The sequence below is a fragment of the Podarcis pityusensis genome (assembly GCF_964106645.2).
Source record: "Podarcis pityusensis genome assembly, chromosome: 5".
Classification (NCBI taxonomy): domain Eukaryota; kingdom Metazoa; phylum Chordata; class Lepidosauria; order Squamata; family Lacertidae; genus Podarcis; species Podarcis pityusensis.
In genome coordinates, this window is record NC_138032.1 from 68,820,857 (window position 1) to 68,835,940 (window position 15,084).

Sequence of the window (15,084 nt, forward strand, 5' to 3'; positions counted from 1 at the left end):
TCCTTCCTCTAAAAGCCACTTCCAGGGAAGATCAAGTTAAACAACTGAACTCGCAGATCTTAGCTCACACATCCTTTCTGTCGCAGAGAGGTGTCGGGAGTGTGTAATTTGAAGCAAAGATGTGTTATGGTGGAAGACACTGCTTAATCTTATTGCTTCCTTGCCTATTTTATCCCCCTAAAGCATCATAGGTTCCTAAACAACTCCAGATGTCTAGCACGGTGGAAATCTCAACAGTGTAGGTAATAAACGAATATTTTTCACTTGTTTTGAATTTGGCACTGCAACATGACAGGCAAGGGTTTTCCTGACATCCAGTCTTATTGTAGTCATTTGCAGGCAGATTGGTACGGTGGGAGACACTTACTTGACCTCTCGGCCGTTGAGTTGGCTGGTGCTTCCTGGGAGGAGCAAGGCACCATCGAGGTCAGTGTGGTACAAATGCATCAGCCAATCTGGTGCTCCTTCTGCACCAGCCACCACCCTCCTTCCTTCTCCTGGTAAGCAGCAGCAACTCACCTGTTGGGACATCAAGTCAGCACCTACATCCTACCACACCATCTGCTAATGACCATAGAGCTGTACAGAAGCCTCCTCTGCGATCAGCAGGCATAAGGAAGGTGCAAGTTGATAGAACAAGTCCCCGCTTCCACTGTTAGGGGGTGGGGAACTTCAGGTGTTGCTGAGCCACAACTTCCATCATCCCTTAACGGTTGTGATTCCTGTATTGCAAAGGTTCGACTATATGAGACCATTGAGGTCCCTTCCAACTCTTAGGATTCTATGAGTCAAAGTCCAACAACAACTGGAGAGCAACAGATTCCTCACCCATGGGTTAAGTTAAGCTTCTGTATCTCAAGTTTATGGTCAAAGCTATATTTCAGGGCATTCTTCTTTACTGCCATTCCAGGGCAAGAATGATATCTATCAGTTGAGGAAAGTCTGCCTGTTACAATAGAGATTATACTGCATACGGGAAATTGTGTGCTTATGTGATGATCACTGGCATACAGGTCGTCAACTCCATGTACATAAGAGGTACAATCGCTGAGAATGTACCGCCACATACTGTGATCTATGGGATGAATGTTGTTTCCCACACAGAACTACCATCCCTGTATGATTTTTGTAAAGCATGAGACATCTTGGTTTGGGCTTATCCATAAATGAAAGAGGCCCAAACAGGCAAAAGTTGGCAAACACTTGATTCACTCCTTTCAACTGGGAAGAAATCAGTTTCAACACAACAGTTCAAAAACTGAATAGTTATTTATTGTTCCAGAAGTACATTGCTCTTTTATACATATTTAATAAATGATACAGGATTTTACACATGTTCAGTATTTTACTTTATTTTTTAAGGACTTTTTCTCCATGCCCCTCCCTCGCCCCAAACACACATAAAATGTTCCTCTACAGGACTGCTCGTCTTCTTCCTTTTTTAAAATGCCGCATACAAAGAGGGTAAAATAGGTTTGTTTTTGTTTTTGTTTTGTTTTTTAAAAAACCAAACGAAAATCAAAAATCAAAAATGTAACTGAGAACAGAAAGACAAAGGTGGGGGGAGAGAGAGAGAAAGAAAGAAAAAACACCTTGGAACATGCATCGATTCAGTCCAACATGCCATCGAGTGAGAGGAGGCAGCAACGGTCCCGTCTGCATTTCCACATCTGCAAGGCACCTGGCGTCTGGTTTATATTTATTTTGTACACTTTAAAACATGGTTTCTCCAGAAAGTGGGAGCCTCTCGCCTTGACACAGTGAGAAGTAGTGAACTGAAAGGAAACACCCGGCCTTTCTGCGAATTAAGCTTAGAGCCCTTCTGCAACTTCCATCCTGTCTCCACAGTATTTATCACAGGATGATAAGAAAAGGCTGATTCCACTCCATGCAGGATGCAAGATCCGCTCGGGGGGGGGGGGGGGGCGGAACCGCCCAGTTGGTTTGCAAGAAGTGGAGGGTGATGGAGTGCCATTTCCTCAACTTTTAAAATAATAACAACAATAATAATAAAAAAAGGAGTTTGCAATCTGCTACTCCGCAGAAACCCTGGCTCCTAGGCACCGGGGCGTTCTTTTTAAAGCTACCAAAGAAAGAAAGGGCTTGTGAATCAATGTGGAACTCTGTGGTCTTCTACTCCAGGCCTTTGACAAAGTCTCCAGACCAGGCGACTTCATGAAAGACACATCATTCACTCTGCTATGCAAACATCACATTTAGTTATACCTGTCCTAATGCTTTTCTGTAAAGAGTCATGGTTTTGAGTCAAGTACCCAATTTGCTATATATTTAAACCAACCTTTGTGATTTGATTAATCCAGGTCGCTACCAGATTCTGGGGTGGAAAGAGTAGAGGGAGACTTCCCTCCCTTAAGACTGAATATGAAAAATTCTCTCATGCAATATCACCATTTATATCTAGAAGTACATCCAGGGCAGTGGGACATGTTCAAGTTTAAGAATGTAGGAAGTCATTCAAAGTGTCAATTATCAAACGTTCAGGGCAAGGGTTATTCCGCTTGTGATATCAATAAAACTGACTATAGTGATGTAATCATCCCATAAAGGAGAAAGTCTGCTTCGTTTTCTTTTAAAGTAAAAAGCAGTTTCACATGAAGGTTACAAAAGAGACACACTAGGTCCAATCTAGAGTGCATGTTCATGTAGGGCCAATTGGATCAGCAGCCATAGTTTCATAAGATGGTGCTTTCCCCCCTTCTTCTTCACTTTTTTTGATGCACTGTTATTATTTATTATTGGTATTTTGAAAGAGGAGAAGTCTTTTAAAAAGCTTAGCAGGCTGCTGGTGCATCATCAAGAGGCAGACACTGCAAAGCCGGAAAAATATGCCCCCTATACATTCTGTTTATGAAATGCCGACTTTTTTATATATATTTTCATCCAGGAAGAAAGAACGTTTAAATGTGACGGTATTTGTCAAGCCCTTTGAAAAGACTTAACATCCCACAATGCCCGATCTTCTCGTTGAACACACTGACCCCTCCCCAGCCATGGTCCTTGTTCTGCTTTGAATGATTAAAAAGCCCTCCACCCCCGCAAGACCTCCCAGCTTCCACCAGCAATGCTTTAATTAAAGAGGCGAGAGCTATGAACCGTTTTGCCAAGTCTGCCAGGGTTCAGAGGACCTGGGCTGGTCAGTCTTTATCGCTGATTTGTCGGACAGGCAAATGCACCTGCAAGGGGTCTCGAAGCCTCTTAAGATCCAATTCTGCCTGAAAATTAAGGGGGGAGAAAGCTGTAAGAACCACATTTCACCACAATGTGCTGAAATACACCCCTCCAGATGTTACTGAATGACAAGTCCCATCAGTCGCAGACAGTTGTCAGGAATGATGGGTTCTGTACCTCAGTAACACCTGGGGGGTTACAGGTTAACGACTCCTGCTGTAAGGTAATGTGATCTCTTTATTGTTGAGGCTATAACTCATAGAAATTTCATGAAAAATAAGTAGATGATACCATCTGAACCAACATCGTTCAGCGCGGACACTGAAGTCCAGCTCCAAGGGCCTTCTGGCAGTTCCCTCACTGCGAGAAGTGATGTTGCAGAGAACCAGGCAGAGGGCCTTCTCGGTGGTGGTACCCGCTCTGCGGAACGCCCTCCCATCAGATGTCAAGGAAATAAACAACTTTCTGACTTTTAGAAGAAATCTGAAGGCAGCCCTGTTTAGGGAAGTTTTTAACGTTTGATGCTTTATCGTGTTTTTAATATTCGGTTGGGAGCCGCCCAGAGTGGCTGGGGAAACCTAGCCAGATGGGTGGGGTATAAATAAATTATTATTATTATTATTATTATTATTATTATTATTGCACAAGCACAATGTTTTTATGATTATTTACATATATCCAATTGAAATTATAAATACCCAGCCCTAATTAAGTGCAATAATCCCCCTCCTAGTAGATTGAACACTTATCCCCAAAGACTTAGCAATTTCAGTTGCAGCAACTGCCAAGTCAGTAACTTCCAAAGTGGCAGAAAAAATGGATTATCCCTCTCCTAGAGATCACATGCACCTCCCACGAGATAATGCTTATTTCCTGTATACAGCGAACAACACAGCATTCTATAGAATCCAAGATTAATGTCAGGGGCAGAAAGAACAGCATTCATAAATGTAAGAAGTCTTGCCAAGTCTGTTTAAAAAAATGCTGGCAAGCCCAACACTAATAGGGTCAAGGTATTAGATGTGCAGCCATGGTGTTAAGAGGAAGAGCCCTGTATTGGGCCAATTCTAAAGTTTGTTGGAATTATAGACCATGGTAGAGGTGATTTTAATGACTAGACTGGGAAAATGATGGACAGCTGGCAACTCTAAAAATCAGATACAATCCTAGTGCCAGCCCTTGACTATTTCCTCATCCCTACTCTTGTTCTCTTCTTCTATAAACATCAGTGAGCCACGCAAGGGAGTCCCACAAACTCACCATCTGCAGGTAATTTGTACAGCCATAAACCATGGATAGATTAGGGCATATTCCACGGGCACCTCACATGGCCATTAGTCACTCAGCTATCACATGACATCGATGCACATGTTGGATTTTCAGCTGAGGCATGCTGGCTACATGAAACTGCCACCACGCACATTCACATACAGTGGTCAAAAGGTTTAAGGTTTCGTAGCAACTACTGATAATCATCCACCGGGAAGAAGAGAGATTTGATGTGTGCAATCATTTAACGTGGCACCCAACAGACATTTACTCTTTTAGCCCCTGCAAGACAACAAGTAGGACTAACATTTCCCCACCCGCACTGTTGCAGGTTCAAATCAGCCATTTAAACTTAGGGCAGGATCCACCTAACCAGCAGTTTCAGCCGAAGCCTTGAGAGCAAAGACTTCCACTTGTACAGCAGGGATTTCCCCCCCTTTCCGCTCTCTGCAGCCTCTTAATTTGGCTTGGGGGCGGGTTGGGAGTACCCTCAGAACGGTGTGGGGGGTGGAGAGGGCAGACTGGAAGAGCACAATGTTGGATTCCACCTTTAGTATCTATGCCAGAATTATTAACACCTGCCATAATATGCTGTGCTTCATAATACATGGTGATAAGAGAATGTGGGAAAGTGCCTCACTCAGTTACTGGGATGGGATGGGAGGGTATCTTCCCACCCCACCCCCGTTAGTTGAAATTACTTTCATTACCTGAGCAATAGCATCCTTGAGTTGATTGTATTTTTCTAGATCAAAACGCGTCTTTCTGGCTCCTTTATGGAAAAATAATAAGTACTGGCGGTCTCTGGCATCTGGGTATACATACTCCTGTGAAATCAAAGATTGAATAAAAAAGAAAAAAAGGAAGGCATTAATATATGAGGGTTGGGAAGAAAGGGGATAAAACTGTTGATTAATTAATACGTGCATTGGCTAAATATAGGAAGTGGGCAATAAATGCATAACAGAATATTGAAGCTTATCTACAGCCATGAACTCAAGTCTGGTTATCAGCTAAAGAGTGATAAGCTGTGAAGTCTTTTTGGCCTATCACCCAGTTATCATTTTACATATTGCTAGATTCAGGTAAAGGAGTTAAGCTATGGCAAGGGTTTTGTTTTGTTTTTTGAACTTTTTGCCTCTTCTGGGATGTAGTAGCAAGCATGTTTTGACACCTTTGCTACTCTGAAAACAACAACTGTGCAGTGGTTCATCAGAGCAACAGAAGGAAACAGATCTTTGGTTTATGGAGGAATTTGCTCCTCTCACCTAATGCTCAGTGAGTTATATCTGTTTCTATTTCTGTTATAAATTGAATGTTATACAGTAGAACCTTGGTTGTAGAACGTAATCCCTTCTGGAAGACCGTTTGACTTCCAAAACGTTCAGCAACCGAGGTGCAAAGGGTTGTTGGCAAAGGCTATGGTGAAAATTGAGAAACGCTCCTCAGAAGCCATTCGACTTCAGAGGCGCGTTCAAAAACGGAAGCAGTTACTTCCGGGTTTTCGGTGTTTGGCTTCTGAAACGTTCAGCTTCCGAGATGCTCCAAAACCGAGGTTCCACTGTATCTGTTATGTTCACACACACACGTCATCGCTTAATGTTGCATTTTTTTTGCCACATTTTGATGGTATATGGATAAACCAGCCAAAGATTCAGAAGTACACAGGGTAGGCACCCTCATTTTCAAGAAAAGAACAGCACAGATGAGGAAAAGTCATATTAATGAGAATGGGGTTTCCTGGACACCTGCTTATAACGTAGAATAAAACCAAAAGCAAGTCTCACCTGACGCGTTACTACGAAGTATGCGTACATTGCCATGGCACTGCCATATGTGATGAAGTAGGTCACCGGCTCCATAATGTCCCAAGAGTATTCCCACCAAGTGAGCCGGGCCAGAATTCCAAACTGCGTGGCCATGTAAGCCAGCCCACCCCAGAGCACCCAGGTGGTCCTCTTCTCTGCTTTCCGGCGGATTTCCATCCTCACCTGCAGGACAAAAATGTTCAGAACTATGTTGAGCTGTTGCTTCTCAACGAAGGTTAAACATGAAATAAGCACATACAGTAGGATTGGTGTTTTCAGTGCTGATATTATAACGATCCTTAAACAGAATGCTGTTTAACTTTGAAATCAATAAAGTGTGTGTGTGTGTGTGTGTGTGTGTGTGTGAGAGAGAGAGAGAGAGAGAGAGAGAGAGAGAGAGAGAGAGAGAACATGTTTACAGTCGACTGAGTGGCTGACATTTCAAGTTCAAAATAACTCAGCTTCCATTCCTATTGTGAAACATTTCTTTCTGTTGACTACCAACCCCCTGCTGCATCCCTTTTCGTTTTGTTTACCATTTAAGACCATCACATAAGCTCTGTCTCGATATATAGATATAGAATGGGGGGAACCAGAAAAACATGTAATCATATATGTAAATTATACACATGCAAAGAAGGGTGCAAGGTGGGAGAGAAGCTGTCGTTGACCTGATTCATGCAACACGGTAAACCAAACTACAGTCGTACCTTGGTAGTCAAACACCTTAGTTGTTGAACAAATCGGCTCCCTAACATCACAAACCCGGAAGTGAGTATTCCGGTTTGCGCATGTTTTTTGGAAGCTGAAAGTCCAACGCAGACTGAAGTTCCTACAGTCAATCTGAAGCTGCGCCTTGGTTTTTGAACCTTTTTGGAAGTCGAACGGACTCCCAGGACAGATTAAATTTGAGAACCAAAGTACAATGGTATAGCTTACAAGGACTGCCCATACATATTCCTTAGTATGTTGTCCAAGCTGGAACTTGTGGTTCAGCTTTCTCTTCACTAACCATGAGTATAGCCAATAACAAACCTTGGTTATAGCCCATAGATAGCAAACTGAGCTACCTCCTAAAATGGGGGCTTGGTGTTTTACATTCTGAAGGTAGCCTTGATATTAAGGCATAGACTAGAAATGTTAAAGAGCAAGCGCGATGGACAAACTAATGCGATAGCAACTGAGCTGATCCACTTACTTTCTTGGTGGTTTGTGATGGAGGAGCTTGAAAAACGGACCCCACACAGTTTCAGAGTAATTTATTACAGGGGAGTGCCAAAGGGCTGTAGTTTAGAGTTCATAGCACCACCAAAGGAATTGCTCTATGTAAACAAAGTCTGGGGGACAGGACCCAGGTGATTGCTGTGACGTGTGCAATATGTATAGCGTATTTCCATTGGCAAGGATCTTTATGTTTAAATCTGAACGGCATTGTGGATTTACCCTGAAATGCTTAATATTAGTGCCAAAAACTCATTTCGCAGATGAAAAATAACTCACTTGGAACCCATTTAATATTTCCGTGCTCTGACAAAGAATTGCATAAAGTAGGTTTCCCTTTAGGCTACAAATCCAACTAGCAACACAAAGCTATTAAGCTCTACTTTTTCAACTACATTTATTGCTAGCTTACAATGCAATTTGTGTTATGCCATTGACTGAGCCACTCATCAAAGCAGCTTAGGATGTCACTCAATGAAGAGAGGTTCTCACCTTCTCCAGGGGCGCTAGTTGCTGCTTGAGGTCTTCTAGCCGTCTAACGAGCTCCTTCTCCTTATTCAGCTGGTGTTCCTCGATACACAATGTGGTATATAGCTGCTGAACCAATGTCTTCACATCATTCAGCGTGGTTGCATCTTCGTGGCTTAAGAGGTCTAAAGAAGCAAACAGGACTTTTTAACGTTCTGTTTTTCACAGTGGTTACGCCTCTAACAGCTTATTAGAACCGAAATGAAAAACTGCTCTCACTGCACTGACATTTACAGAACCAAATAAAATAAGAAAACGACACCCTGCTTCAAAGAAAGGCTCAGCGGAGACTAATGTTTAAAGATACACACCAAATATGAATAACCATGTTCTTTTATGCTCATTAATTCCAAACACTGGAATTAGGACTTTGCTTGCAATTGTGTGTGTGTGTGTGTGTGTGTGTGTGTGTGTGTGTTGTGTGTGTGTGTGTGTGTGTGTGTGTGTGTGTGTGTAATCGAAAAAATATACTGGATCATTTTTCATCATCAGCAATAAGAGGAAGAGGAAGATCTAGGACTACTGATGAAAAGTTAGCATAAATTTTGAAGCCATCTAAAAAACTATCCCTCCTGACCCTACCTTCCCAGGAAAAGCTGGGGGAAATGGAAATATATGCCATGTCTTTATTGAATATATGCAATTTATTTATTGAATATATGCAATTTATTTATTACATAGTTTTTTCTGTTTAAACGATATAAAAGGCATCATTTGTAATTTAGCACATAAAACCGTACTATTTGGCATATTCCTGAAGTTTACAAAGCATTCCATGCAGGTTCAGTCAGAACCCACTCTGCTTAAGTTCCACACAGGTTTGCATCTATAAACATATAAATATATGAATATATAAGGTTGCAATCTTATACCCACCCACTAGGCAGAAACCACTGAACTCACTGGTAATTACTTCAGAGTAAGGATGTATAGGACTGCACTGTTGGTTTTGTACGAGCTAATGTGAATGTATATGTCTACACAATACACAGAAATTATTGCTCAAATGCTGCAGATTCTTTTCCATAAAAATCTTCATGCTGCACATTTTGAGCGAATAAAAACTTGTATTAAAAAGTAGTTCGCTCCTTCCAAAAGAGAAAACGTTTCAGAACAAGTTTTTCCAAGATCCCCAAAAGTCTTTGGAAAAACTGGAAGGGGAGGTGTCACTGGGAAGTGGGGGGGGGGGGGGAGACCCCTGAATTTTTCCCATGGTTTTCTGGACCTTTACATCTCTACCAAGTACTTCACTTTAATATTTCAAAATCTAATTTTACTATTAGGCCATGACCTCATACTGCGTTCTCCTCTGCTTCCCTAAAGTAACCTGCATCTCCCACTGATACAAACAACTGGGTTCCAGTAACAAGGGTGCACAATGGTTTTGAAGAAGAGCCTTGGAGCGTCTCCACCCCCATTGTTCTGCCTGGACACTGAGGCCCAGCGCTGAGGGCCTTCTGGCGGTTCCCTCGCTGCGAGAAGCCAAGTTACAGGGAACCAGGCAGAGGGCCTTCTCGGTAGTGGCGCCCACCCTGTGGAACAACCTCCCACCAGATGTCAAAGAGAACAACTACTACCAGACATCTGAAGGCAGCCCTGTTTAGGGAAGCTTTTAATGTTTAATAGACTATTGTATTTTAATATTCTGTTGGAAGCCGCCCAGAGTGGCTGGGGAAACCCAGCCAGATGGGCGGGGTATAAATAATAAATTATTATTATATTATTATTACTAGGAGAAATGAAAATGTAATAGGCCAAATGGAGACGCCAGAATTTAGTACTCAATGTTTATTAATACCAGTGACTGTCTGGTCTAAATCGGGTCTTCCTCACAGAGGGCACGTGTTGCGGTGAGATTAACGTGACTGACCCAAGGTTGTGGGTGGGATCGTTTGGATAGCCACAATGCCTGATTGGTGGTCCCTCATTGCTGGGTTCAATTTGACCAATGGGAAAGAAGGCAGACAGTTTGAGGGACCTATTTCTACCCATGCACGTGTCGTAGAGTTTCCTCTTTTCGCTCGTGCATCGGAACACCCGCCCACCTCTCCCTATATTTAGGGTTTTTTTCAGCAACTGACCTTGCTGTGACGTTGTGTGTCGTGTGTTGTTGGGACAGGGGCATGGTAGGAATTTCCCCACTTGACTGATTGGCCATGGCCATTTGGGTTTTGCCTGCCGCGTAGCAAACCGTCACAACTTGTAAGGTTGTGGATAGGCACTGGCTCAAGGTGGATAGGGATGCGGAGCTGTGCCAATCCCTATGTGAAGGGCATTCCGTTAAAGGAATCCAAGGACTCAAAATGATTTGTTCAACCCCCGGTAGGGGGTTGTGCCCGTGCCTGAGTCCAGGGGAGCATATGGGGAGTGGACAGAGTCTGCTCCCAGGCTCTTGACCTTCTCCAGGTGTTTACCCTTGGCTGTCCTATGATGCACCCTGGGTCAGCGCTACCTACCGTGGGTGTAGGGAGCTAGTGGAAACAGAGCCTATGCAACACTCACTTATCTGTAATCAATAAAGTTGTGGCTTAAATTCTGCCAAAAACCAAAACAAAAATTTGAGTCGAATGTGTCTTTATTTATTAGCGAGGTCTCGAGATCTGAACACGGAAATCAATTTAAGGTAGCTATAGTGAACTGGTACTTCACGCACAAATTAATTAGGATAATCAAGTCTGAGAGGGCAACAACACTTATCTGATATTTCATATTGCATAGCGGCCTGTTGTAACCACATTCTTTCAATATTACTGTTTACAAGTTTGTACATTTATCAAACGGTTAATGTTAATGTTGTTAAGGTTAATGAAAACACTTTTGCTGAGTTTCTACCTAACAATTAGATATTGTAAATTTTGTCAAGACAACGCAAACTAAAATATATAGAACCTTGCAAGCAGTAAATTTCAGCACACAGTCTTCAGGTTTAGCTTGCCTTTGTTAATTCTCAGTGAATCTACAAAACAAGCCAAGTTTGACAGACATCAGTTCAGCAGAGATGGAGGCAGCACAACATTTGAACCACAGCAATACCTGCAAGCTCTAATCTTCTCTATCAATACACACAAAAAGTATAAATACAAGGGTTTTATGAACTACAATGTGTGTTTATATTAATATGCTTCAATCTAGCCAAGAAGCATGTCAAACTAATTTAACCTGTGAGGGGAGAGACTTCATTAGGCAAGGTCTTCTTCCACCTGCCTTGCCACACCCTCCAGTCTCTGCTTCTCAATTTGTATTGTATTATTTTATGCACTGTGGCTTGCTGTTGTTTTATTGATTGTAGTTTAGAAATTATTTATTGTAAATGTTAAGAGTAGGTTTCTGTTTAATTTTTATATGTTGATATTTAATATTATTTTATACTATTCTAACGGGACGCAGGTGGCGCTGTGGGTTAAACCACAGAGCCTAGGACTTGCCGATCAGAAGGCTGGTGGTTCGAATCCCTGTGACGGGATGAGCTCCCGTTGCTCGGACCCAGCTCCTGCCAACCTAGCAGTTTGAAAGCACGTCAAAGTGCAAGTAGATAAATAGGCGGGAAGGTAAACGGCATTTTTCGTGTGCTGCTCTGGTTCGCCAGAAGCGGCTTAGTCATGCTGGCCACATGACCCGGAAGCTGTACGCCGGCTCCCTCGGCCAATAAAGTGAGATGAGCACTGCAACCCCAGAGTCAGTCACGACTGGACCTAATGGTCAGGGGTCCCTTTACCTTTATACTATTCTAATGATTGCTAGATGTTACTTTATTTGATGTAGGTTGCTTATTTTAAAGTTATGTTTTATTATCACATTTTTGCATTGCATTAGATTGTTATAAGGTGTAATTCTTTGTTTCTTCAGCTTGTAAACCACTTTGGGTATTGTAAGATAGAAAGATGGTATACAAATCAAAAGTGATGATGATGAACCATGCACAAGTGAAAAGTGATGGAACTGGTACAGAATCGGGTAGTAGTACACTTCTTAAGAAACAGATCTGATGTTCAGGTTTACAGGCCTAAAACTACTGGAGAGCCAGTGTGGTGTAGTGGTTAAGAGCGGTAGTCTCGTAATCTGGGGAACCGGGTTCACGTCTCCGCTCCTCCACATGTAGCTGCTGGGTGACCTTGGGCCAGACACACTTCTTTGAAGTCTCTCAGCCCCACTCACCTCACAGAGTGTTTGTTGTGGGGGAGGAAGGGAAAGGAGATTGTTAGCCGCTTTGAGACTCCTTCGGGTAGTGATAAAGCGGGATATCAAATCCAAACTCTACTGCTGTTCCTACAATATTTAGCACCATGAAGAAATTGTTTCTCTATGTTCTGAGAAAGTTTTTATGTCTGGATTTAAATAAAACTAAATTCCAGCTTATGCCTCCTACATTAGAAACTCAGTCACAGTTACATATTAATGTTCTAAAAATGGGTACTTTTTATACCTAATGAGAAGTTCCTCCATGACAGAACATGTGAAAGACTAAATCAGTCTTCCTTGACCTGGGGCCTTCCAGATGTTTTGAACTAAAACTCTCACTATCCCTTCCTATTGGCCATGCTGGCTGAGGCTGATAGAAGTCCATAATATTTGGAGGGCAGGCGGTTGGGAAAGGCTGGAAGATTCAAAGGGCCCTCACACTCCACACAACATTTTATTAATGGTCTTATTGTTCCCTGAAATTGAACCAAGGCCTCTTCTGTCTCATCAGGTTCCTCTTTTGTCTCATCAGTATTTTGCAATAGCTTCTCTTTTCAGAAGTATGATTAACCTTTCGCTCCTTATTATTACACAGGACCTCCCCTGTTATTTGTGGGCACAGCCATGCAATCATTTTTTCTGGTGACATTCAACTTTTAAGAATTTCACAGATAAGTTCTAGCAAACAGCAAAACTGAAACCTCAGAAGTGCTTGACATTGTGAAGAGCACTTGGCTTGAACACTGCTCTTGACTCCTAGGCCAAATCAAGACCCAGGATTTCAGCAGATGGTAGGCGAAGTTGCCAGTTAATCCTTTTTGCTGCCTTTTTAAATATTCAAAGTCACAGTTGCCACATGGCTGATAGCATAGTTTTATTAATATACCTGATTTTTGCCCTAGCGATGTGCTGCATTTTGGAACCTAAAATTCACCACTACTTTTGTTCCAAAGCAGAGAGGAATTACAGTTCACACAAACTGAGAAGTGTTGGTGGTTCTACTGACTATCATCTCTCTCTCTATCTCCCCATGTTCTATTACACATCATTCTTGAGGTTCTCCTGACCTTCAGGAGCAGCTTCTCAGGAGGTGCTGGGGACTGCAGTGGGGAGGTAGGAAGAGATGGAAAAACCCTGTTCCATGAGCAGAATACTGCTTGCTGTTCTTTGAATTGAAGCTTGTGTGTGTTGCGTTGGCACTTCCCAAAAAATCCCTAGCAGACTAACAAGCTGCCTTATACAGCGGAACCTCGGTTTTCAAACGTAATCTGTTCCAGAAGACCGTTTGACTTCTGAAACGTTCGGAAACTGAAAGCAGAAGCTTCAGTACAATAGGGAAACTCAAAACAGAAGCCATGTGGCACATTAGGCTTCTGAAAATTGTTTGAAAACTGAAGCAGTTACTTTCGGGTTTTCTGCATTCGAAAGCCGAAGTGTTCAACTTCCAAGACGCTCAAAAACCGAGGTTCCATGGTAGTAACAACAGTGTGTGCAGCTGGAAGTCAAGTGATCATGAGATCAATACACCTATCATACATTCAGTGATCTATATGGGGTGTCCTGCCCCCAGCATCCTTTACCCTAGAGGAACCTCTTATAAGAGAGGACATTAATTTGCCACCTGGATCGTGGGTTCTCTCTACCAGACTGTCTGTCAGTTCTTTAAGTCTAAGTCCTTTTTATAGAAACTGAAATTTTTAAAAAATTAAGGATGAGAAGTATGAATGAGAGGAGACCATAAGAATGGATGTGTGTAACGGGGGCGGGGGGGGGGGAGAGAAGTGACTGGAGACTTGGGGGGGTGGAGCAAAGAACTAGGCAAGTCACAATAGTTCTGCCTTAGAGATGCTGGAGAAGCTGTTAGAGTGTTTTCACAGTTATCTTCACATCCTGATGGTCAGGGAAAGAATGATCTGCTCAGAATTCTGAATGCATAGGTTTGCGGAAGATGAACCGTCAACTAGTCTTTTTCAGTATGGATGAAATGATCTTTTTAAAAAATTGCTAGATGGAGGGTTTCCCCCCAAAATAACTTCTGGAAATACATCCCAACTGCATGAAGTCGTTACCTCTCTTTGGTGGACGAACATGGTAAGTCAAGTCATTAATTACTAGTTTGAAATCATCCAGGAGTAGGAGATCTATGCCTGTTGAAGAGGCAACACGTGTCCCATCTGAAAGGGGAAAGAGGGAAAAGATTTTATTAAGAACTATCCAGAAATCAATATCAGTGTACTGCATTCCAGTGCAAAACAGTGTAGAATACTTTGTAAACACACACACACACACACACACACACACACACACACACATATAAAATTCACAACACATTTCCAGGAGTGCAACCCGCAGCTTCAAATTTGTAAAACGAAAGCTTCCCAAAATATGAGGTATCCTTGATATGTGTGAATTGCAATGGCAGGCCTATGTGTTAGAATGTTCCCAAAATGGTTTGAAGTGGGGTAGGATTTAAGCTGGAGCAGCAGCAATTTGGGATGCTGAACCCCACTCTCTGCCTAAGTCTTTGTCACAACCAGTATTCTAGCACACAGGTTAACGCCATCCTTACGCAGAGCTAGCCCATTTGTTTGTTATCCGCTTGGTAAACTATAGTTTATGATTTTTCCAATAATCAAAGAAGATAGAACCAACCTCACACCTAGAACCTAGAACCGGCCTCTACAGGCCTAGTAGTAGGCAGCACAGAATTAAATGCTTACGTTCTAACTACCTCATCTAGAAAGCAGTTTAGAAAGACCTGCTATTCCAAAGAAATAAAAGTGACCAGTACTGTAGTTAACTGTAGCCACAAGAAACCAAGTATCCTTTTTATTAAACGGGCTTATACATTATGAATCTTAGGTATGCCTAAGAAAACATCAAAGAGACG

At 42.3% G+C, this 15,084-nt stretch overlaps 1 protein-coding gene across 2 annotated transcripts in view; it reads right to left on the reverse strand.

Annotated features, from left to right (window-relative positions):
- Positions 1 to 1,250: 1,250 nt before the first annotated feature.
- The window catches only part of MCU (mitochondrial calcium uniporter), a 94,642-nt gene continuing 80,808 nt past the window's right edge, over positions 1,251 to 15,084 (reverse strand). The window contains exons 4-8 of one of the 2 annotated variants that reach the window (XM_081004758.1): positions 14,264 to 14,368; positions 7,980 to 8,140; positions 6,246 to 6,449; positions 5,169 to 5,285; positions 1,251 to 3,229 (exon numbers count right to left, since the gene is read on the reverse strand). In XM_081004758.1, coding sequence (XP_080860884.1) covers positions 3,107 to 3,229; positions 5,169 to 5,285; positions 6,246 to 6,449; positions 7,980 to 8,140; positions 14,264 to 14,368 — 710 coding nt within the window. In that variant the 3' untranslated portion in view covers positions 1,251 to 3,106. Of the gene's footprint in view, positions 3,234 to 5,168; positions 5,286 to 6,245; positions 6,450 to 7,979; positions 8,141 to 14,263; positions 14,369 to 15,084 lie in introns of both variants that reach the window. The other variant, XM_081004759.1, reaches the window with a different exon arrangement.